This window comes from Engystomops pustulosus, chromosome 2, assembly GCF_040894005.1.
Source record: "Engystomops pustulosus chromosome 2, aEngPut4.maternal, whole genome shotgun sequence".
In the NCBI taxonomy this organism is placed as follows: Eukaryota; Metazoa; Chordata; class Amphibia; order Anura; family Leptodactylidae; genus Engystomops; species Engystomops pustulosus.
In genome coordinates this window covers 29,901,750-29,927,652 of record NC_092412.1, presented here as the reverse complement: position 1 = coordinate 29,927,652, position 25,903 = coordinate 29,901,750, and the positions used below count along the sequence as shown (strand labels likewise).

The following is a 25,903-nucleotide window of genomic DNA, read 5'->3' as shown; positions in this document are numbered from 1 at the left end:
TATTTGCTGAGCTATAAAAAAAAAAATATTATTATTATATCTTTATATATTTTATCATTTATATTTTTACAAGGTTTTTTTTTACCCATTTTGACTTTTATTTGTGGTCTATGCTGCACAAAGACACTAAAATAAAGGTGAAATGGTTCCCCTATTGTTTTATGGTTGTTTTGACATTCTTGTTAGAGATGAGCGAATCATTCAGGATTCTCTTCACTAAAGCTTTGCCCAATTTTTCCTTAGATCCGATTCAGGACTGATGTTGCTTTAATTGTTCTGGAAGTTGGAATATAAACCCCTCCATTCCCCTCCAGGTTTTAATATATTACATATCGCTGATTCATCACTAATATGAGAACACCCTGCTTATGTCCTCTCCCCTGTGTCTCAGTCAGAAAGTTACAGAGAATAACTGGACAAAAGCAAAAAGATCAAGGATTTGCACTGCCCCCAAAAGACAGCGCATGGTCGCAATCAGGTTGGAAATGGGAATTGGCAGCAGAATTTTTGAATCCATTGGAGCAGAATTCAAATCAATTGGACCAGCCATTGCTTCTAAAACACCAAACGTACATTGAATGGGCTGTTAGCTGTTTTCTAGCCATGTCTTTATAAAATGCCAATGCTGCCATTATCTATAAAAATAAAGTCCTTCCCTCTGCGGAACTGATACTGGCCCTGTCTCCTGAATATTCAGTGCCTCCCCATCCTTCCGAGGACTTGGTTCAAAACTTGCGCATGCGCAGTGCTCCGTTTTTGGAACAAGACCGTGGGAGGACGGGGAGGTACCAAAGATCAAGGAGGCAGGGTCGGAATCAGCTCCACTGAGGTAAGGAGGCGGGGTTACCTGAGGAGGCGGCCTTCAGGGTGGGTGACTGTTGTTTCCCAAACCCCACCTCCCTGACTGGTAGCTGTCCGTGGATTTTCTGGATAAAGGCAGCATTGGCAATTTATGAAGACATGGCTATAAAACACTTAACAGCCCATATAATGTACGTTTGGTGTTTTAGAAGCAATGTGGCTGATGACAAGTTCCCTTTAAATACCTAGAAACGGTGTGCAAGGGACCAGTCTTTCTATTCCATACCTTCTCTCTGTGTAGTCGCCGGAAAGTCTTCATTCACACTAAGGCTTCATTCACACGAACAGCTGTTTGCCGAGACCGGATCCTGATTGTAGATAGGAGGAGGTGCAAGAGCTCCTCAACGCCTCCCCCCTCCTTGGAACTCGGCAAAGTATTTTGGCCGGCTTAGTCACAGTGCAGTGAGACACGGGGTGCTCCCCTGCTCCATGATCGGGTGCCATAGAGCCCTATGGAGGCCATGTGTGCAATGCAGTCTTCAAAAGCATTAATGTCAACAAAGGGCATGGGAGATGTCGCAAACAGCTGTCGCTGGAAACCCCCTGTTGTCCCCTTTTCTACCCGATGAATTTTACTGCTGAATGAAATAAAATGGACTGCTTTTATCGGTGATGGCTGCACCTTATTTCTTCTTCGTTAAAAAAGTGTCTGTATCTTTAAAGTGCTACCAGACATTACAATACAGTAACCCCAAAGGCTGAGAGTTCAAGCTATCACTGGTGTGTGATGTACCTGGTCAGCACCACCATCCCCAGGAAGTCTTTCTCACAGGCTTCGGTGAACCTCTCCTTGGGGACCCTGGTGAACATGTCATTCATGGAGTCCAGAACCGTCTCGTTTCGCAGGACTTTGTGGCTCACGTCAGCGCTCAGCGTCAGCTGTTTCTCAAGGTACGTGACGGATACAGAGAATCCGGGCCACAGAGTCAGCCTAGGGATGGAAAGAGGTAAGAATCATTCCGGTCTAGGTGTATACTGCAATAAAACACATTAAAATTAATTGATTTGGGTTTCTATGAGGCTGCATTCACACCATTGCATTTTGAAATGCAATAGAGAGGGGCTTGGGTTTCCACCGAAATGCATGCTTTCGGGAACAAGCAGCAGGGGGACATGCACCAGGAATTGCGACTCTAGCGTACAAGCCTTGATGAAGCTGCAATTCATGGTTTATGGCCAGGAATTGCGAGTAGGTGAGTTGGCCGTGCCAGCATGGGTGCTCTTGTCCCATTGGCTGTAGCTGTTTCCGACCCTTCAACCCTACCGGTTCTATCAGGAGGCTCCGGCCTTCCCTACTCAACCTCAGGGCACGCCCACTTCACGCCCATTTGCCCGTACCCCCGGTAATTGCACCTATTCCCGGGCTTGTGTGCCAAAAAAAACTTGGCCTCAAAGTTGAACGTTGTTTCTCCTGTGAGATGGGATTTCTCTCTATGGACCTAAGTCACTAACCTAAATCACAAAAAAAATATTGAGTGTAAATTAAGGAATAACAACACAATTTTTAAAATTCTTGTACCGAAACTTAATTCAGCTCTTGAGGGAAACTTTAAAAAAAAATGCAAGTCACATTTTCGACAAAAGCCATTTTTCGGAATGTCACTGAACAATATGTATATGACACGTACAGAGAGATTATCTTTATGGTGATCATTTTACTGTGGATCTATGCAGAGGACATACTAAATTCTATCCATCTAGTTCTGTGCTAAAGAACAACCTCTTCATGTAGCTTCCTGGGGAAAAACATCCAGGATAACCTTATAGATCGTATGAAAGAATAGAAAACTTTTGAACTTTTAGGTTTTCATTTAAAAACATCTTTTTTTTGAATTTTCCTTAAATTTTTTTTAATTGTATATTTAGGCCGCATAGGGTTCCTTAACCCTAGAGGGTCTGACAATCCTAATGTATAATGCAATATTATTGATCTATAATGATAGGCATGCAAGTCTTAAAGGGGTTTTCCCACAAAACAAGTCAGGCCCTATCTTTGTCATCGGTGGGGGTCTACGTTATGAGATCCCCACATCTCTATGGAGTTGAGACATGAACCAGGCTACCCGGCCAGGCATGACTGGCTGCTACGCTCATCTTGGTGAGCGATTAGGGGTCAAACGGGGGAACCCACACTAATCAGAGCGTCATGGTGCAGCAAAGGGTTAAACGTGTCTATTTTGTTCAGCATTCCTAGTGTCCATCCTTTATTACAGATTCTATGCTTTCTGTAGTGCTGCTTTCAGTATTTCGGCAGACACCTCAGGGACACTGTTCTCCTACTTCTTGGAGACATCTTTGAAGTTCAGGCACAGAAGTGACTTATAAAGTCAATTAATGCAGATGACACTTGGGCCTTGAGGTAGCCACCCCATGGTCCCAATGACACCAGCAGCTTCTTGTTTGATAAGAATGTCTTGAGTCTCACAGAATTTTCTTGTGGTTATTATCATGTTCTAGGGAGGGTTTGAAATGTCACTTCCAGGATTCCCTTTATAATATGGAATCTCACCCATTTACCTATAAAAAATGGCTGCAGGGGTAGTGTCACTTCAGGAACCCCTATCTTTGCTTCTGTAGTGCCTAGAAACGGAATGCTGGTGTCATATTAAAGATAAAAATCTCTTCTTACAGATGTCATTAGACATGAGGTTCTGTGATCTACCGGAGTACCAGAGCTACAGGCAGTAAAACAAAAGGTTCTCTTTTAAATTAAAGGGATTTTACAAGTTATTGATAATGATGATCTATTCGTAAGATAGGTAATATCATATAGTTATCAGATTGTGTTGGTCCATCTCCTGGCACTGATCGGCTGTTTGCACAAATCATCAAAGAGAATGGAGTTGCATAGTGGCCAAGTCGGGTTACTGCAGCTCAGAGAAATATTTTTCTCTGACATCGAAGAATAGATCATTGATATCTCTAATCCGGTCTGAAATCATGTATACATGATATATAGGTACAAGTATATATATGGTACATATGGTATATAACAACAACCATAGTATCTGCCTTACTTGTGCTGAGGAATATCCACAGGATCTGATGGGCAGAAGTAGTTGCGTCCCACTTGGTACATGTTGAGACACTTAAACACCCTGAAAAATAAAAAAAACATGACCAATATAGCTATATCATAAAACCACCACCATATATACAATGTAACACTCAGTCTATGAGCAGTCTATGAGCAGCAGAAGTTTTACACTCTCCTATAATCCCTGCATCTTCTATCATCCTGGTGAGTGCATCCTGGCCGGCGTTTCATAGGCTCCTATTATCTCTTACATAGGAAGATAAATTGCTGCGCACGACGCTGCCGAGATCGTGAGGTTGTTGTGGATGCGACACAACGGGAAATGTCAGCAACGTTATATTTTCTGCTGCGTTGTGATAAAAAAAAAAAAAGTGAAATATAATGCTGGGAAGAGATGAACGCTAGAGGATGTCAGAGACGTCCAAAGTTAAAGGGACACTAACTGTATATACCTTATATAATGTATACAGTGGATACAGAGAGTATTCAGACACCTTAAAATTTTCTTACTTTTTGTTTCATTGTAGCCCATTGGTAAGATAAGAAAAAAATAGTCTACAATCCTCTACGGTTACTGTGGCTGTTGTTGAATGTGGGGAAAGCCAAATTTGTTACCTCGACCCTCCATTGTTGATGTTGTCTATTTTAAATCACTGGCCTCAAACTACTAATTGACAGAGAACTTACTTTTTGAACAGGACATTGAAGAACTGGATGCAGACAGGGGATCCTGGCATCAACGTGCTGGTCAGTGTCACAGTGATCTTCACATCTTCCCCATTTTTGGTGGTACTGGTCAGTTCTGTCACCTAAACAAGACATGGACCCACAATTGGTGGACTGATTAATGGGACCCCTAAGGATCATGAGAATGGTGGTCATAATTTGCACAGCAAGTCGCATAGGTGTAATACTTCATTTCTATCATTCAGCCGTTCCATAGAGATGCAGCTAAACACAACACACTGCTGCACCCAGCTACTCTATTTATATAGGTAACACGGCCCCCATCTTTGGGATCAGTGAGAGTCCCCCTAGTAAGACATTCACTGATCAGTAAGTTATTACCTACTACAGCAATAATCTATTACCTTATTTTCAAGTTTCCTTGCCAGGAACAGTGTTGCCCCATCGAAAGCGCGTGCGGTTCCCACTACATCTCCGTGACTGTACAGCAAGGCGGCCTTCAATCTCATTGAGGCGATGGAAGGGTTAAAATCTACATGGTACTGGTACAAGGACCACTGGGTCGGCAGTCCCAAGCCAAAGAGATTTGTCAGAAGTTTTATAGGATCTCCGCTGGATCCTAAAAATAATAAAAAAAAATTATATAAAATCATTATTATATATTGATGTAGTAATAATATGCTGTACCTTAAAGGGGTTGTCCAGCAGCTAGGGTGAAGATGTAAGTATGCCGATAGGCTGATTGGTGGGAGTCCTAGTTGTAGGACTCCACAGATCATTAAAATGGGTTCGATGTACCCCATATGGACAGATCAGCCGGTCGCACATGCTCCGTGCCGCACTACTGTATTCATCTTTATGGCCCTGATAGTCAAGCGCAGTGTCAAAGGCAATGAATGGGGCCGTCCTGTCACTTCATTCATTTGGTGTACACGGGACCTCCGTTCTCGCCATCCGTGGGGGTCCCACCACTAATCAGCAAGTTAACCACTATCCTGTGGATAGGAGAAAACTTGTTGTGCCTGGACAACCCCTTTAAAGGACTTAGGCCATTCCCTCTTGTAATGTGAGACTGAAATGCCAACATAAAGGACAATTATTGTGTATTGATGGTGCGTGTCCTGGAAGCACCATTCACACTGCAGTATCCTGGTCAGTATTTTGCATCAGTATTTGTTTGGCAAAGAAGACCACAACACATGAATGTGAATAATACAACAATGATCCAGGAGGCATAGCAGAGTAACAGCCCAGTCCAGAGTTCTCATATAAAAAGCTCCAAAATCAGTATTTTATGGTGATTGTGAGTATTATGTGAAACAATAGTGAATGACTTTCCGCTTTGTCACGTGCTGTTGCTCCTGGGTCCTTGGTCTGGATTATACGTGTGGCTATATATAACCTTTATCCGTCTGGGCTCCAGGAATAACTCTAATGAAGTCTCCGAAAAAATGACAGCTCCCACCGCAGCGCTGATATCATAGACAAGGACGATAAATAAGTAATCAGCAGGAGGAGGCTACGTCACCCCGTGTCCACCACTGAGCGCTGAATCCCCTATTATTTATTAACCAGGATACAGACGGGATGTCCATACACCGAAGGGGCAAGAGGGAAAAGAGATGCAGGGCATCTCACTTCACTATTATTGCCCTGTCCTGTATTGCATACACAATGAAGCAAAGTGTCCCCTTAGACTGCGTTCACATCTCGTTTTAGCCCTCCATGTGGGATTGCAATGCGTCCTTACAATGAAGGGCTAAGACGTATTTCACTGGATGTGCATACAGTCGGATACATCCTCCTGTTCCACCGCATGAAAGTGAGGGGTGAAGTGAACGTCGGCAGCAGCCAGGGTATAAGTCAGCATATACCCCAAGAACGTACTGTATGCACTACCCATAAAACTAGAAGTGTATGCAGCCTTACCCCAGGACCTGGGGGTAACATACGTTGTGCTGGAGAGGTGAAGGGGTGACACAATGCACTTCGTAAGCTGACTGCCGTTGGTTCAGCTAGTATACGGCCACCATATACGGTTGTGTAAAAAGGGACCTTAGCGCTACATATCCTCAAATTATTACCTAGTAGCGTTGGAGAGAAGAAGGGGTGAGTGCAGGAGAGGAGGGGAGAGCGCTGGAGTGGAAGGGGTGAGTGCTGGAGAGGAGAAGGGGTGAGCGCTGGTGGGGAGGAGGGGTGATCGCTGGAGAGCAGGGAGGGTGCGCGCTGGATAGAAGAAGGGGTGAGTGTAGGAGAGAAGGAGGGGAGAGCGCTGGTGGGGTGGAGGAGGGGAGAGCGCTGGAGAGGAGGGAGTGAGCACTGGAAAAGAGGAGGGGAAAGCGCTGGAGAGGAGGGCCACCATATACGGTTGTGTGAAAGGGGCCTTAGCGGTACAAATCCTCAAATTATTACTTAGTAACTGTGTCTGAAGACCGTATCTCATTATACTGCCTGAGAAGTGGCCACAAAAAAAATCTTGTATCATTTCTAGCCACGGAGAGTGGGTCTGTCTTATTATTTGTGTCTTAGAAGTGACCCAGGATTATTACTTTCCCCTGGAGAATGCCCCTGTACCATCACTTGTGTCCGAAAAGTGACCCAGGATTATTACTAGCCCATGGAGTGGGGTGAGCGCTGGAGGGGAGGACGGGGAGTTATCGCTGAAGAGAAGAAAGGGTGAGTGTAGGAGAAGATGAGGGGAGAGCGCTGGAGAGGAGAAGGGGAGAGCGCTGGTGGGGAGGAGGACGGGTGATCGCTGGAGAGAAGAAGGGGTGAGTGCAGGAGAGAAGAAGGGGTGAGTGCAGGAGAGGGGGAGCGGAGAGCGCTGGTGGGGAGGAGGATGGGTGAGCTCTGGAGAGAAGAAGGGGTAAGTGCAGGAGAGAAGAACGGGTGAGTGCAGGAGAGGAGGAGAGGAGAGCGCTGGAGAGGAGGGGGTGAGCTCTGGAGAGAAGAAGGGGTAAGTGCAGGAGAGAAGAACGGGTGAGTGCAGGAGAGGGGGAGAGGAGAACGCTGGAGAGGAGGGGGTGAGCACTGGAAAAGAGGAAGGGAGAGCGCTGGAGAGGAGGAGGAGAGAGCGCTGGAGAGGAGGAGGGGAGAGCGCTGGTGGGGAGGAGGATGGGTGAGCTCTGGAGAGAAGAAGGGGTAAGTGCAGGAGAGAAGAACGGGTGAGTGCAGGAGAGGAGGAGAGGAGAACGCTGGAGAGGAGGGGGTGAGCACTGGAAAAGAGGAAGGGAGAGCGCTGGAGAGGAGGAGGAGAGAGCGCTGGAGAGGAGGAGGGGAGAGCGCTGGTGGGGAGGAGGAGGGGTGAGCGCTGGAGAGGAGGGAGTGAGCACTAGAAAAAAGGAAGGGAGAGCGCTGGAGAGGAGGGGTGAGCGCTGGAGAGGAGGAGGAGGGGTGAGTGCTGGAGAGGAGGAGGTGAGAATTCTGGAGAGAAGAAGGGGAGGGGAGAGCGCTGAAGAGGAGGTGGTGAGCGCTGGAGAGGAGGAGGGGAGAGCGCTGGAGAGGAGGGGGTGAGGGTTGGAGAGGAGGACTCCCCACTCCCTAGTGAGGCACACTGCCCGGCTGTAAATACTCCATCTTTTCCCCAATGCACGGTATGTGCCACACGAGTGAGCACCATAACGCTGCTGCCGGGCCCCATAGGCATCTATGTGGATGGATACACGACTCCACAACTGCTGTGCCTAAAATGTATCCCCAGTGAAATCACTATATTGTGTGCGTCAGTTACGTGGCGGGGTCAGGACGACAGAGCAAACCCAATACAGGCAGCAGTTACTTGTTGCAGGAGGGAGCATTTGTTATGGAGCCATGACAGGGCTTTCTGGGTCTGTTCCTAATGGATCTCTCTAACCTACAATAGGGTCCGTCCAGCTTTATGGTACTAACCATGAAAAAAACCCACTAGCATGAACAAACTCTTTGCAGCATCACATTGCTTTGGCGGCTCAGTACAATATGTAAGATTGTTAAAGTGTCGAAAGCCAATTACACATTATAACAAAGCACAAAAAAGACCCGGTTCCGCTGAGCTGCGAGGGGACCGTGGTGGACATGTAGAGGCGATCTCCATAAGGGTTTTGTTGATGTAGGGAAATTCTCTTCTGGCTCAATTTTCCCTCTATTTATCACCCGCTCCACCTTGGGTACACAGCTTGACGCCTTAACAATGACCAATCATGGCACAACGGAGGCCGAGAAGATTATGTGGTGTCACAATGACCGGGAGAATACAATGACTGCTCCACTTCCTTGTTATTACCGAGCGTGACTTAATCAGGACATTGCAGGAGCTATTTATATGTTATATTCAGAGCAACATCATTTCCCAGGTAACAAATTTGCTTCTCCTTCATTAAGTTGCACACCTATTAGAGAGGCACGGCGTGATAATGAAGATTTACAAGGTCAGGTTGTAGATGCGGAGCCCTCGCTTATGTAATAAGGAATATTCCTGTAATGCCATGAATATTAATGATGAGATTGCTCCGCTTCTTATGTATGATCAGAAGAGACGTTGGGGTCCAGAAGTTGTCTTCCTGAAAAATTGTGTTGTAACTGTTAGGGTAAGGCCTCATGCACACGGCCGTGCACTTCGGATAGCTCACGGCCTAGACATGTATTGGGCCCATTCGCCGTGTATGCACCGTGTCTCACCACACCACAAACGTAACGTCTGTCGCGACCAGTTCCTTTCAATTGACATGGACGGTCTCAGTGGATCTCAACTCTCTAAACAATGAACACCCTGACCGGAACATATCCCTTGTTGCTCAATCCATACATCTCTATTACCATTCCGACATGTTTTGGAATCTCACGGAATAAGGAGGGAGTTGAGGGATCCTTGCATGTATGATGTCCAAGATAATCACTAAAACCCTCACCTATATACATATATATACATATACAAGTAGAGTCCTCAGTTCATCCATCTGCAACATGTGCGTTTCGCTTGTTATATAGACAAGTAGTGTCAAGCAGGAGTGCACAAGCCATGAGGCAAGTTGAGCCTCTTGCCTCAGACAGCACTACCTGCAGGAAGATGGGGAACAGCATTAGGGGTACAGTCACATACTACAAAGCAGAACCCCTAAAAGTATTGTCCCCTCCCATCCAGTGTCAGCATGGGTGTGAGATGGAGAACTCACTTACTAAAAAAATAACCTGATATATACTGGATGGGGAAGAGTGGGCACTATTCAATTGGATTTTAGTTTCCCCCTTGGTGTCAGGTGATTGTACCGGAGCTCCGACGTCACGTGCACATGTGTCCTGCATCTTATGGACCCAACGGAGCACATCCCACAACACAGAAGTAAGCCACGGAATGACGTCCATGTAAAAGCCCCATGCCGACGGGACATTCTTTATAGACTCACTTTATCATAATCTCTCTCTCGTGCAATGGATGTATCTTTGTGGTTTTGCACAATGTTAACAAGTTGAGCAATCCAGAATCGATATTCACAAACATTGATAATTTTCAATGATTCCTTTTGAGTGAAAATTTTAAAATTCTTTGATTTCAAATGTCTTCCTGTTTCATTATCTGGAACATTTTTCTAGTTTTTAGCTAAGTAACACAGGGACTATATATAACATTTTCATCAATTTGTCTATCCAGTCATATTCCTGGATGTACTGAGTGACTGTGTGCTAGTCTGACAAGTAAGCTGAGTCCCTTATGGAAAGTGATGGTCTTCCTCCAGGTCAGGGACTCAGGTACTCCCCCTTCTCTTGTGTTAGTAGCTCCATCCTCTCCATAGATAAAGCATTTTGAAATCCTGGACGGAGAACATCATCAGGGTCACATCTGCCTGAGAATCTATGTCTCCAGTCCGTTGTATGAAGTATGATTTCCCTCTTGGTAGAGGCGCAAATACTGCCCTTTTGGTAATCCTCTCTTTAAAGCGAACCTGTCATGACACTAACGGCTCCCCCCCAATCGACACCCTGGAGGTGTTTTAGCATTTTTCTAGGTTGCAAAATGAATGAAAAATGATCTTTTTAGGATGTAGTCAATCAGTCAGGCAATCCCGCCACCAAACCTGTACGTCATGTAACCACACCTACTGCAGTCAGGCAACCACACCTCCTGCGGTCAGGTAATACCCCCTCCTGCAGTCAGGTAACCACACCTCATGCAGATATGTAACAACACTTACTGCAGTCATGTTACAACACCTCCTGCAGTCATGTAACTACACCTCCTGCAGTCAGGTAACCCTGTCTCCTACAGTCAGGTAACCACACCTCCTGAAGTCGTGCAACCAACCTACTGCAGTCAGGCAGCCCCCTTCCTGCAGTTAGGTAACCCCACCTCCTACAATCAGGTAACCACACCTCCTGCAGTTAGGTAACACTGCCTCCTACAGTCAGGTAACCACACCTCCTGCAGTTAGCTAACCCCCCCCCCTCCTGAAGTCAGTCTTATCTGCCAACTTCCTGCATTGGAATTCCCAGTTCTGCCTCTTAAATGTGATGTTATTCTCTATACTCTAGACATTTCTCAGTGGACTGACTCAATATATGCCTGGTCTTATGGGTAGATCATGGAGTTACACAGCGACTTTTTCTTTTAGCAGAGACCTTTGAGTTCACCTTACATCACTGATACAAATATTTAGCTCATGTTTATACACTTTTCCCATGTCCTGAAGAATTACGAGAAACGTTTACAGCCGATCAAATATTAATAGTGATAATGCATTATGCCAGTTTTATTTAACCATGAATTTTTAATCACAAGGGGACTGAATCACTGCTGAAGAGGTGACTCCCCTCCTCGCTCATCGTGCCCCATGTATTATTTATTAGCAGTGTAATGGGCTGCACAAATATTTAAGAACTTGGCGTCAAGTTGTCATATATTTATAAAGGAAGATGGAGAACGTGACTTTTAAAGGGCACCTACCACCACGAATCTACCTATAAAGGTAGATCGGGTGGTAGGTGGATGTATGGGACGTGAGGATAGCCCTTTTTAGAGCTAATCCTCACGTCCCCGCTAGCCTAGCATAAACTTTATTGCCCTAATATGTTAATTTAATTAAGCGGCTACCGGGGCGTGGAGTAGCCGGACACGAGGCTACACGGCGCGGCTACTCCACGCCCCAGTAGCTGCTTTCCCCCGCCTACCCTGTGATCTTCGGCGCGCAGCTCCTGGCAGCTGCGCGCCCTCGTCCGAGAAGCCGGAGTTCTGCGCATGCGCAGTAACTCCGGCCAAGATGCGCGATCTCGGGAACGAGGCCGGAGTTACTGCGCATGCGCAGAACTCCGGCTTCTCGGACGAGGGCGCGCAGCTGCCAGGAGCTGCGCGCCGAAGATCACAGGGTAGGCGGGGGAAAGCAGCTACTGGGGCGTGGAGTAGCCGCGCCGTGTAGCCTCGTGTCCGGCTACTCCACGCCCCGGTAGCCGCTTAATTAAATTAACATATTAGGGCAATAAAGTTTATGCTAGGCTAGCGGGGACGTGAGGATTAGCTCTAAAAAGGGCTATCCTCACGTCCCATACATCCACCTACCACCCGATCTACCTTTATAGGTAGATTCGTGGTGGTAGGTTCCCTTTAAAGAAGTTTTTTGGGGGATCGGGATATCAATGGTATATCCTTAGAATATAGCGGAAGAATCAGATCAGGCAGCTCTGAGCACCCATTACCATGGGCTATCTGAAGGCATAGACAACCATAGAAGCATCTAGGCCTATTAAAGGGAACCTGTCATCAGCAACTAGCCTAATAAACTACTGCCAGTATATGGTAGTAGTTTATTAGCGCAACACTTCCTAGTTTTTGTTTCTTTCATGTTTTAGTGTGATGGCCTCATCCTGAAAATCAATTTTGAAGTGAGATGTAAATTGAATGTATATAGTCAAGGAGGTGGAGAGTTTAACACTGAAGTCAAGGTGGGGAACTCTGAACGCCTCCTCCTCTGTGATTGACATCATGCACAGGACTTCAGGAGATCTGGTTAGTGATCTATTTGGATGCAGGACCATCAATTACAGTGAAAAGGGCTTTCAGAGGAAGAGAGAGCTTGACTTCAGTGTTAAAATCTCCGCCTCCTTGACTTTTACTTCTCACTTTAAAGTTGATTTTCTGGATGATGCCACCACACAACATGAAAGAAACATGATCTGGGAGGTGTAAAGCTTCTAGACAAGGTAGAAGCGTTGCTAGTTAATGAAAGGGCTATATATAAGAAGAGGAAGGCGAGTACTAAGTTCGGAAACTCTGGGGTCCATGGTTAGATACCCAGGGAGTGGTTTCAAAGGAGCTGCTGAGCGAAAGGTTTTTTCAAGCTAATATGAGTCCTTAGGAAGGATGTTATACTATGCAATGTTTGTTTATACCTTGATGTAACTTGAAGTTTTTGTCATATTTTTCAAGTGGTTCTCATAGCCCTGCGTGGCAATTTGATTGTATGCAACATGTAATGTACCACAGTCTGTTTGTTGCCTTAGCTGGGGTGGGACGGAGATAATTTTGTACGTTTCTGTGTAATACTGAAAATAATAAAGAAATATCCCATTTTTTTTTTTTTTTAAAGTTTCTAGACCAGTGGTCCTCAACCTTTTTGTATTTGGGGACAGGCTGCACCCAATTTTTTTTCCAGGGACTGGAACCATGGCCTTAGATAAAAAGATTGTGTGCCCAGCGATTGCCCCATATCTAACCCCAACCCATATAATGTGTCATTTCTTGCAGCCTAGATCTAAAATGCCCCCCTTTATAGTGGCCCCTCCCTTTTCTGTAGCCCCACTTATTGTGCTCTCTTTTATTTAACCCGCTCTTGTTACTGTAGGCCCCCAAGGCACCTAATTTTACCATAAAATATGCTGGGAAACGTATTGAGTTGAGTATAAGCTGGGGTTGGGAAATGCAGCTGCTACTAAAGAAATGTTCAACAGCCTCATTAATAAAATGTCTAAAGCAGGGACCCCTCAAAAACGCAGAGCCCCAATAGAAATGACCCCTGTGCAGCCCTCAAAAGTAATGTCCCCTGCACAGCCCTCTTAAAAAAAAAAAAACACTCATGCCCCTGGCTGTCTGCTGGCAAGCCGCGAGCAAAAAAGGAACCTGGAACCGCGGGGAGAAGAGGAACGTTGGAGATGAGTATACAAATTTTTATTTCAAGTTCTTTTGGGACTAGATGCTCCATGGCCCGGTCTTAGGCTGCGGCCGGGTCGTTGGGGACAACAGTTCTAGACAACATAATGGTAGTGGTTTACTAGGTCAATTTCTGCAGACGGGAACCTGAGACTAAGGCTACATTCACACTGCCGTTGCCCGCCATACCGTAGCACGGCGGGCAACGGCGGCGCGCAGGGAGGAGAAGGTGAGCACAGCTCAACCCCGCCCCTCTCCATAGGAATATATGGCGCACGGCACCATACTACGTAGAAAGATAGGACATGTCCTATCTTTTTCCCGGGTACGGAGCGGTACGGTGCTGCACGTGTGTGGCCCTGCACTGCTCCCGTAGGGCGCCGTGCGCCCATAGTCGTCTATGGGGTACGTATATCGGCCATATATATGTCGGCCGTATATATGTCCCCCTTGCGGCAGTGTGAATGCAGCCTTAGACAAAGACTTCATCTTGTTTACTTAAATGTAATGAAGCTGAATCTTGAACCAGCCATTATGCATGGTCTATATCTTCCCCATCAGCTCCTGGCTCCAATATTATCTGCTCCACTGAAACAAAGATTTCACAATTCTGAAAAAGATCTGAATCGCGGTCACTTAATAGCTTAAAGGGGTCTTCTCATCCGGGCATTCACATTTAATTTAATTCATCTGCCATATAGATACAATTAGATGCAATTGAAAAAAATGTTCCTGTGTAAAAATAATGTCCTGTAAATGTGGCCATGTTGACGAGACTGTTGTCCTTGGATACGACCACCTCAGCTGTAGGAAATAGTTTTTGCATATGAAATGTCTTTGAGTGACTGCATGTCCCACAACCGTCCTGTGGTAACGAAAGCTGATTTCAGGTGGCCGGGCAGGACTCAATAGCACATGTCTGGCCACAGCTGCCAGGAGACTGTGGTGGTCATCATCACTTCTCTACGGGCCAACCTGGCTGTATTTATGGAAAATTATCTTTATACACAGGAATTGTTTTTTTTTTTTAAAATGAACAATAAAACTTTATTATTGGACATACAATGCACACAGTGAATATAGCGCATAAATGGTGGTCTCGCAGGACCCCACATAAAGGAGGAGAGGAGAAAAAACAAGTCTGCTGCCCAGTTCCATGTCTCCCTGCTGGTTAAATTACTATATCTCCGCTTTGTATCTTACCTGTGCTATTGCTGTTCTACTGTTTATTCTAGTTTATCGATTTTGGCTATTGTACCTTTGACTATCCCTCATGGATTCTGATTCTGTACTGTACATGCTATCTTCTTTGTGAACCAAATCCCACAATCTCATTTGTAAGTCTTGTATTGTGTTTGTGCTGTGGCTTAGGGAGGGACTGTCCTCGTGTTTGTCCCATATCAACCTAGGATACATGAGGCAAGTAGGAAGGAAACAGCTTTGGGAGGCTCCGTTTAGAGGTCACTGCCCCTATCTGTCCTCCCTGTGCCCCTAGCCCCCCACCTTACATTATAACCAGACAAAAGCGTGTACATCGGGAAAGCACCCGAAATATACGCTTAGCGTAGTTTTTGCCTCCGTCTGACCACTATTCCTCCCGTACACCAAAAAATGCAGGATGGAAAGACGTAGCAAGTTATTTATTTTTATCCTGCAGCCTCCTGTCTGACTGTCCTGCCAAAGTCTCTAATGACCTATTGCAGTGATGGCTAACCTGTGGGCACTCAGGCCATCACCAGAGATGACTCCAGATATCTTCCTACAGTCCCAGACAGGCCAGGACTTGTTGTGAACAGAGCTATTTTAAAGTGACAGCTCTACCTGGGACTATTTTCTGCTTTATTGGTGTCCTCATTGTGCTGGTGTCAATGAAAACTGTGACAGAGAAGGGAATCACAAATGAAATTTCTGTGTTGGCACTTTGCGATAAATAAGCGGGGCTTTGTTGAAGTTTGGGCACTCAGCCTCTAAAAGGTTTGCCATCACTGCCCTATTGTCTTGCCAAGGCAAAACATCACATCTGCTCTCCTCCTTCTTGATCTGTCCTCCGCCTTTGGCACTGTTGCCCATTCTCTCCTGGTGCAGACACTATGTCCTCTTGGTATCCCTTGGGACGCCAACGTCTTTAACCAAGAGCGATATCACAGAGTTGTGCCTGTCAGCACAACTCCGTCAGGTTAGTAGTTCCACTACTACTTTCATACCGCAACAATTAATGAAGGATACTGCACTATAGGAGCGCCGCCCCTTCTTTCCATTCTCTTCCAGATCTCTTGGTATCCCTGACCTGGCCCTTTCCTGGATCTTCATATACCTCTCCAACCAGACATTCGGTGTCTATCACTCTCATACTACCTCTGCACTTCGTCCCCACTCTTTTTGCGTCCCTTAAGGCACATCCTCCCGCTCGCCCACCGGCATGTCCCCCTGCTCGCCCGCACTCCAAGCTCCAATGTTAAACTGCTACCTGTATCGGAACATATGGATAAAGCTAGTGATCACTGCACTGCCATACCCTCAGAGCGCCAGACCGAGCTTGCAGCGTTCTGGCGTATTCATGACGGGTGGTCCGAGGCTCCTCCTCTGCTTCATCCCCGGATCGCCCATCCCACGCCATAGGCCGGCCTTTACTGCCCGGTTTCATGCGGCACCGCCTCCTCGTACCGCCCCCCTCATGAATGAGGGTCCTCAGGGTATGGCAATGCAGTATTCGCTAGCTTTATCGGAAGGTAGCGATAAAGCTAGTAGTTTAACACTGCTAATAATGGGGTAGCGCTAGGAGCTGCTTACTTTAGAGCATTTTTAGGGTGACAGGTCCTCTATAAAGGGTGAAAACCAGGGAGGTCCAAACCACTTAAACAATGCTCATAGGGGAGGCCCAAGGCCAAACCAGTTAAGAGACACAGGTTAACTTGGGTCAAACACTTGCTGTCTTCTACAAATACATAATATATAGGAGTCTCTTGGTTGGAAGCAGATGCCGGGTCGACAACTTTCTCCAATCAATACTCTGCTTACACTTTTATAACCTGTTAACTCGGAAACTTCTTTCGCCTCTCTACAGACAGCACTTTCCATGTAAAGACATTGCAGGTAAAAGCAAAATATTCATTGCCCTGAGATGGAAAATAAATAGTCCTGACAGTCATTACTTTAGAAAACCTATAGACAGGCCGGCCGCGCGCCACCACAACTGGGTAAAGCAGCGGGGTTCTGCGCTGCATAAAGTACAAACCGCGGGAAGCGAGTGTTTATTGTGCTACTTTATACATTATTACTAAGACCTCTGTTCTGCGGCCTCTGGAGGAGATTTTACACAGCAACCAGAACAAAAAAAAAAAATATGAGTCCCACGCTCTTTCTACTTCACAACAGCGGAGACTTCTACCATCCTAATGCTACATATTAAGGATTTGCTGGAATTAAAGGGGTTGCCCAGATTTTAACCTCTTTCCATTGCACGTGTTTACCATTTTTCCTTTATATGTTTAATTTACTTTGCCTTTAAAAATCCATAACTTTTTGTATTTTTCTCCTTACTGAACAATATGAGGGCTTATTTTTTATTTGCTTACTAAGTGACACCATTTAATATGCTGTGTAATGAAAAAAAAACTAGAAAAAGAAAATCAGAATGGGATGGAATCGATAAGGACACAACAGAGCTATTTTCTTGTGGGTTGCATTGTGTATAATAAGGGCAATATCAGATAATTTTTTTGTATCTTGTAACTTTTAAAATAAGTAGATATTCTGAGAGCCATAACTTTTTTTATACTTCCATATCCGTCAAAAATTTAGCAAGGTGATATATTTTTTTATAGACAAAACTTTGGGGAATGTATGATTGTCACATTCCCTGTTTGCAGTGCGAAGGTTAACATAATGGGGCACATTTACTTACCCGTCCCATTGACGCCACCGATCCGGAATGTCCGACGAGGATTCGGAGCTGCCGCGATTCATTAAGATCGTGCGTCCAATTTCCTGCATGTGTCACTTTCCCGCTGAGGTCCGCTGGAGTTCACCTTCTTCTTCCTGGTGCATGTGAGTGCTGATCTTGCGACACAATTTGGTTTTTAAATTCTGTGGTTTGTCCGAATCAGTCGGGTTGTCCGACAGAAATGCGTCCGACGGACCCTTTGTAAATGTGTCCCATTGAGTGCCTAGCTCAGCTGGATCTTAGTTATTTAATTAGCCAGCTATAAAGCTTTCCTTGGTGCTAGACTTCTCTGCCAGTGATTCAGTATGCTCCTAGATTCGCCTGGTCTAGATCACCGTTGCCTTATATACACTGAAAAGTAACAGTCGGGGCTTTAGGCCGTTTGATATCATGAGAACAAGTAAGTGATGGCATATCCTAAAACCTTTACACACGTTTCTCCTATCTCATAGTTTACATATATCTTATGTGAATATGAATAATTACCTGTTTTGGAATTCTTAACATGAGCCATGGTCTCTCTGATGGCGATTCCTAGGTCTTGTAAGTTGCGTCTAAATCTCCGTCCCCTCTCTGCAACCACATATTGTCCTTCTCCGGCTGATACCTTACCTAAAAATCATATAAGGGGAACAGAGAGTAGAAGATTATAATCTTGGGTCACCGGACAACATAGAATAATATTCTCATTCACTTTACCTTCTAATCTTCTAAATGTAGAAACTGTAGATTTTGTAAAAAAAAGCAAGTACAATTGTACACAGGGCTGTTAATTAATCCTTATTTTATCGTATCTATTGGGTACATAGGTCAAAATATTCCCCATGCTAACTCATTGGAGACTTTGCAGAGGGGAGATGATAGTAATAGGCTGTAACTATCCGGCTGGTAACATGAAGAATAGTTCTTGTATACACTCTCTAGGGTTACATCCAGTCCCCTACTTAAGGACACCCGACTTACAGACAACCCCTAGTTAAAGACGGACCCCTCTGCCCACTGTGACCTCTGGTGAAGCTCTCTGAATGCTTTACTATAGTCCCAGACTGCACTGATCAGCTGTAAAGTGTCTGTAATGAAGCTTTATTGATAATTCTTGGTCCCATTACAGCAAAAAAATTTCAAACTCCAATTGTCACTGGGGCAAAAAAAGTTTTTTGTCAGGAACTACAGTTATAAAATATAGAGTTTTGACTTACATACAAATTCAACTTAAGAACAAGCCAGAGGAACCTATCTTGTACATAACCGGGGTACTGCCTGTAGTGGGAAACACACATGTGGACAGATGACAGTAACAGTCGGTGATGGTGATGACAATAAGGAATTTATCAGCATGGCTGTGAACTAAAACTTATATTTTTATTAGATATACCTTAAAATATACAAAGGTCACAGGTTGTGAATTCTAAAAACAACAACAACAACAATCCGTACTATAGACGCCGACCTAGGCGACTATACTGATCACCACAACCCCCAACGGTTGTGGATCAAACAATGGGGATACCACGTACCTGCAAATCACGGTGCCATGCACCATACCATCCAAAAAATACCTTGCAAAGAGGAAATGAAAGATAGTTCTTACCACAACTGGTAATGGTCTGTAGTTGTGTCCAGTGGTCAGCTGTGCTGTTTCCAAAGTACGTGTATTGACGGGAGCATTAAGATGGTAAAGGACATACCTGTATATGTTAGAACCAAAAACGTCACGAACTGTAACAAGGCTACAACTGTCCCTGTCCCCAGGTGTGATTAGCTCCCGCCCTGACAAGGGCAGTCCCAATAACTTGCCCTAGTTTAGAAAAAAAAAACAAAAAAAACCCTGCATTCCCCTTCCCTGACGCGTTTCTTCCTGCTGTAGGTTCTTCAGAGGGATTGCGGTGGAATCAATAAAACATGGGGTCTCCAATGTAGAGGAGCATCCCTTGGGGATACCTACACCATCAGATAGGGATCAACGCCTGGGGCTCCACACCAGGGACCCAGTAGATGACCCTACACTTGGGTTTATCAGACTATTTACTACACCCCAAGGGATGCTCCTCTACATTGGAGACCCCATGTTTTATTGATTCCACCGCAATCCCTCTGAAGAACCTACAGCAGGAAGAAACGCGTCAGGGAAGGGGAATGCAGGGTTTTTTTTTTTTTTTTTTTTTTTCTAAACTAGGGCAAGTTATTGGGACTGCCCTTGTCAGGGCGGGAGCTAATCACACCTGGGGACAGGGACAGTTGTAGCCTTGTTACAGTTCGTGACGTTTTTGGATCTAACATATACAGGTATGTCCTTTACCATCTTAATGCTCCCGTCAATACACGTACTTTGGAAACAGCACAGCTGACCACTGGACACAACTACAGACCATTACCAGTTGTGGTAAGAACTATCTTTCATTTCCTCTTTGCAAGGTATTTTTTGGATGGTATGGTGCATGGCACCGTGATTTGCAGGTACGTGGTATCCCCATTGTTTGATCCACAACCGTTGGGGGTTGTGGTGATCAGTATAGTCGCCTAGGTCGGCGTCTATAGTACGGATTGTTGTTGTTTTTAGAATTCACAACCTGTGACCTTTGTATATTTTAAGGTATATCTAATAAAAATATAAGTTTTAGTTCACAGCCATGCTGATAAATTTTGAATATTGAGTGAACCAGAGGCAAAAACATCCTTGATTTTGGGCCATAATAATACATGCTTTGTGTTTTGTTGATGACAATAAGGAAAAGAAAAGTTCCTGTTTACCATCTGGGCTCAATAATAGCAGTAACAAATTTTGAAATAATAATTCATTTATTTATATATATAGCGCAAACAGTTTAAGCAGTGCTGCACAGAGATTGCCAAATCAGTCCCAGTCCCCAGTGGGGCTCACAATCTAATCAACCTATAAGTATGTTTTGGAGTGTGGGAGGAAACCGGAGGCCCTGGAAGAAGCCCACGCAACCACGTAGAGAACATACAAACACTTTGCAAATGTTGACCCTGAGACTTGAACCCAGATCCCCAGCGCTTTGAAAGTAAGAGTGATTATAACATAAAGAAACATGTATGCCCTTGATCACTACCAGTTACAAGCTTTGATTCATATAAGTAGTGATAACATAAAGAAAAGTTCTTGTAGAAACCACAGTGAAAGAAAAGACTGTGACTGGTATGTGGTGTAATGACATGACGTCTGTACTTGGGGAGAGATACCAGTTATAGGCTTTGACTGCTACGAGTTGTGATTATAAGAAGAAGAGAAGTTCCTGTAGAAACTACAGAGGGAGAGATGACAATAAATAATAATTCCGTTATTTCTATAGCGCACACAGATTGCACAGAACTTGTCAAATCAGTAGCTGTCCCCAATGGCGCTCACAATCTAATCAACCTACCAGTATGTTTTGGAGTGTGGGAGAAAACTGGCGGACCCGGAGGAAACCCACGCAAACACGGAGAGAACATACAAACTCTTTGCAGATGTTGACCCTGGGAATTGAACCCAGGTCCCAAGCACTGCAAGTTCACCATCTTTTTAGTGGTGCATGTGAGTGCATTGTCTTGCAACACAATTTGAAAGTTAAATCCTGCGCTCAGTCCGAATCAGTCGGAACATCCGACAGCACGCCCCCTTACTTGTGTCGCATGGAAGCCAGCGCAGCTGCTCCACAAAAAGGGTCGCGTGCACCACAAACACTTCTTAAATACCTCCGCAAGCCGTTTTAGCCCCGAAAATGATGCACAGTCTGAAAAAAGTGCACAGCATGACCCTTAGACGCCCCCCCCCCCCCCGATTTGTGTCACATGAAAGCCCACGCAGCTGCGCCAAAAAACAGACAAGTGCGACACAATCCCAGAACAGGCACTGTTAAATACCTGTCAAAGCCTTGCAAAACCCAAAAACAACGTAAAGTTCGACAAAAGTGTGATCCGTGATCCTTAGTAAATAAGCCCCCATAAGTTTTGCATGTAAAAAATGCAAAACACATGCATCTCCTTAACGCATATACAGCGTTCTTACCCTCATCAGTATAGAGTAAGGTAATGATGTCTGCTCTTTACTGATGAGTGGCACCAACCCCAAAACAAAAGAGCAATCCATTTGCATCTATCTATGGTTTACACCCAAATAAACTGGAGACTAAAATGTTGTTTAAGCTCTGGGGAATTTCTGAATAAAAGGCACTTCCTATATAAACACAAAGGGGCTTATTTACTAAGGTCCCATGGGCGCATTTGCGTCAGGTTTTCCGACGTTTTGGGGATTGCGTCGCACGCGATCGGATTGTGTCACAATCGCGCCGGTTTTCACGCGACACAAATGGGGGGGGGGTGTCAGACGATCTGATGGATTCGGAAAACGTGCAGGATTTAACAAATCAATTTGTGTCGCAAGACAAGCACTTACATGCACCAGGAGGTGAACTCCGGTGGACCTGAGCGGGGAAGCGACACGCATGCAGGAAATCGGGCGCAGGATCTTCATGAATCGCAGCAGATGGGCATTCCGGCAGACAACGCACAGCGGGGATCGTGCAGAGACCAGGTAAGTAAATGTGCCCCAATGAGCTGATTCTACTATTGCAGCAAAGAACGCGTTTTGCCGATACTGAAATATGCTATTTTTTTACGATAAAAAAAAATCGTAAGAAACCGAACATCCTCCTCTATCCACCAAGCGGAGACGCAGAAAGTGAAGCGAGTGCTGAGGCATTTCATCTCTCTGCCTGGTAATTGACCTGCAATGAAGGAAAAACAATCGTAGATGGGACCACTACCTAATTTGTCCCCGTCTCCTCTGAGCTCATCTCTAGACTAGTGAGCGGACGCACAATACCGGGGAACTGTCTGGAGAGAAATTTAGCTCAGAAAAACATAAACAACAGGACGGGTCTTAAAAAAAATGAAACAGCAGAACTGAAGAACATTTTCTTCTCCCGTATGTGAAATGTAGCATCACTCAGGGCAATATTAATCAGTGAAGAGCATATTATACCTATGGCAAAGCCCCGGCCTCGCTCCCTGACAGCTTTTATTTATGGCCGCTGGAGTCCTTCTTTAAAAAAAATAACCCTCCGGATGAGGAAAAAATATGACCCAGGGAGAAGCTGCTATGAAGAGATGAATGATTGTATTAAAGTGTAGACAAGTCTCTCGAAATAAATACAATAATATGGGAAGGGGAGATGCAATATCCCCTTCCAAGCACTTTGGTTTTCCTTGGACACCTTAAGAAGGATGATATATAAAATAATAAAAAGAAGAAAAATCCCTCGGCAAAAAATATCCAAAAAAAACTGACAATAAAGTAATACTAAACCAATAGTCCTAAAATATTAAGACAAATAAAATGATAGCGTACATCAGTTTATTTGTTTTAGGAGTGAAAATGAATGGAAAACAAATATATAAAAAATATTCACAAATGAGAAATGCAAAAATATAAAAATAAACAGGTCCTACAGACAGAAGACCTTTCACCGCCTCTTCCAATCCCAACTCTTAAAGGGGTTATCCGGGTGTTAAAAATTACTGCGTGCCGGGCTGGGAAGGGCTAGTTAAACATAATAAACATCTACTTACCTCGTCCGTAGCTGCTGATGTCCCGCACCGCGGTCTGTCTCCTCTGTGCGCCGATTTTTATACAGGGGCGCTGTCAGGGTCGCTAGGGAGAATGCTGGGACTTCTGGTTCTTCTGGTGGTGCTAGCAGCGTTCTCCGACCCCCGGCGCGTATCCGCGCAAACTCCACCTCTCGTCCCGGGCAGCTGCTGCTAAGATCTTGCGCTGTCTAGGAGTTGTGTTCGGAACTGCTGGGACTTGTGGTACCTCTGCTTGATGCCTGGTTGTTCTGCACCATGAGGGGTTAATTCTCAGTAGTTGTCCAGCTCCTATCAGGTTCTGGAGGTGGAGTTCTGGCTGCATAAATTGCAGCCTCACTAGTCACCTGTGCCAGTGTTTGAAATCCCTTCTCCACTCGCTCAGCATTAGGTTTGACTTGCTCTGTATCTGTATCGTTGTTACCTCGGCTCGTTTTTGACATTGACTCTTTGCCTACCGATTTTGCTATTGACGTACCCTCTCGTTGTGAATCTGGCTAGTTTACTATTCTTTTGTGTTTTATGTTTGTCAGTCTGTTTGTGGTTCCCTTCCCTCACTTATCCAGTGTATTTCGAGTCTTCAAGTAGTCGCCCCAAGGTTTAGCGTGGGGGGGCTATAGGAAGGGACAGAGGTTGGGGCAAGCTCAGGGCACACTATCCCCTGTCTTCTGTGTTACCCAATCCTAACAGGCGCACAGGGAGCTTCCGGCCGACCGGAAGCTCCCATCCGACACCATCTCCTAGCGCTTACAACGTTGAGTGATAGGGACGGATGGGAGGGGCCGGCCACATCGCGGACCGGAACCTCCCTGTGCGGGGCTTCTGTGCCCCTGTAAACAAATAGGGGCACGGATGAAACGGACCGCGGCGCGGGACATCGGCGGCCCCGGAGAAGGTGAGTACATGTTTATTTTGTTTAACTAGCCCACCCCAGCCCGGCCCTCAGTAATTTTAACAGCCGGATAACCCCTTTAAATAAGCAATGACCCACTGCCATTTGGAATTTTCTCTTCAGCCCCAACCATTCCCAAGTAATCAATGTCATTATTTTTGGATCTTTACTGTCAAATGGGAGTATCCAGGTTGTCTACTCCAGCTTAGGACCACCCATCTGACAGAATCAGATATCTTGGTTCCACCCATCTAAAAGTAGAGGTCTGAAAGTAATAGGAATACTTGGGAATGATGGGGGATAGAGAACAAAATTCCACCTACAAGCCAAACAGGAGGCAGTAAATAAAACCATTCCCAGCGATTGGCTTTCTGAGCACTTCTTGTGTATCAAGACGGGACCAGGCGGCTTTAAAAAGTGGGGCGGCAGGGGATTGCTGGGGTGAATATTTTTAAATAATTTTTTTAATCCTCTCTGGACACACTGGGAAACCCCTTTAAATACACATCAGCCTTAACTTGGAGACTTAACTTGACAACACTGGGACTGAGTTGCCCTCCCAATACCGGTATTTAAAAAGCTGGGCTTGTCACAGGTGCAACCGGGATCCATTTCTCGACCTACTCTTACCTCTCCGTGATCCTGCTCTGTTCCCGGCTAGGCCGCGCACGCATCCCCGCTCTCTAGGGCGCACTCGCCGGCACTCTAGGATTCAAAGGGCCAGCACATCACTGATTGCCGCTGGAACCCCATGGTTTTCCTTAAAGGTTGGCTGTTCGGATCTTTGAGCTCATTGCCTTAGAGAAAGCTCCCTTGTGTTGTTCCCTGCGTTTCTGTTCCTGCCTGCCTTGATCCCCCGTTACCGTTCCTGACCTCTGCATCCCTGTCACCTGCCCTGACTCTGTGCCTGTTCCAGACCTCGAGCCTGGACTCCGTTTCTGTACCTCGACCTCAGCTGCCTCCGCAGGCTGGTCGCACCAGTCGAACAACCTGGTGGTACTCTGTCGCAGCAAGACCACCCCGCTTTGCGGTGGGCTCTGGTGAAAACCGGGTGCCACTTAGATTTTGGTCCCAGGTGTCAGCTAGTACCATTTCCTGCGGTGGTCCAGACCCCGAAACCTGACAGGGCATACATGATGCCCGCTTTTAACTTCCGCTGGTGGATTTGCCGGTGGCATATAAAGAGTTAACACCCGCAATCCATACCTGCACCAATCACAGGTGTCAATTACAGTGGAGGAAGTTTGATGAGATTTTGGGTGGTCGAACCAAATACTAAACTTCTGGCTTAAGTCCGGGTTCACCATGGACCTGAACATTGCAGATTCGGGTCTGTTCTTCACTAGTTGCAACCTTAAAATGTTAATGACTAGTTAAATGCCTCAAAAGCCACATGCACTGTTCTGCCACTCTAAAATTTGGGATATCTCCTTTTATCCTGGAAATCTCACATACATTTCTTGTTATGTGTCCTTATGATAGCCTGAACAATATCTATGAAGGACGTGACCAAGGAATGTAAAGGTTCCTTGATCACCAACGTAGCACCAGACTTAAGGCCCGAAAATCATGTACTCCACCATTGGCTATCATCATCCGTTCCAGGGGTGCAACCAGTCTGATTTCATCTCTCTAAATATGAGGCACCATCTGTACTAAACAGGTCAAGGTCTGAAAAAGCGCTATAAAAGTACGGGTCTATAAAAGTCCTCTGCCAAGTAGAAGTTTGCCACCCTGCAGACATTTCTCTCCGCTTTCCATCTATGATATAGTAAGATATAT

At 45.4% G+C, this 25,903-nt stretch overlaps 1 protein-coding gene across 3 annotated transcripts in view; it reads right to left on the bottom strand.

The window, feature by feature from the left end:
• Positions 1 to 25,903, bottom strand: part of PIWIL4 (piwi like RNA-mediated gene silencing 4) — a 149,503-nt gene that overhangs the window by 36,840 nt on the left and 86,760 nt on the right. For all 3 annotated transcript variants that reach the window (XM_072134143.1, XM_072134145.1, XM_072134144.1), the window contains exons 4-8: positions 18,127 to 18,252; positions 4,990 to 5,204; positions 4,586 to 4,707; positions 3,879 to 3,959; positions 1,595 to 1,792 (exon numbers count right to left, since the gene is read on the bottom strand). In XM_072134143.1, the coding sequence (XP_071990244.1) occupies positions 1,595 to 1,792; positions 3,879 to 3,959; positions 4,586 to 4,707; positions 4,990 to 5,204; positions 18,127 to 18,252 (742 nt within the window). The remainder of the gene's footprint in view (positions 1 to 1,594; positions 1,793 to 3,878; positions 3,960 to 4,585; positions 4,708 to 4,989; positions 5,205 to 18,126; positions 18,253 to 25,903) is intronic.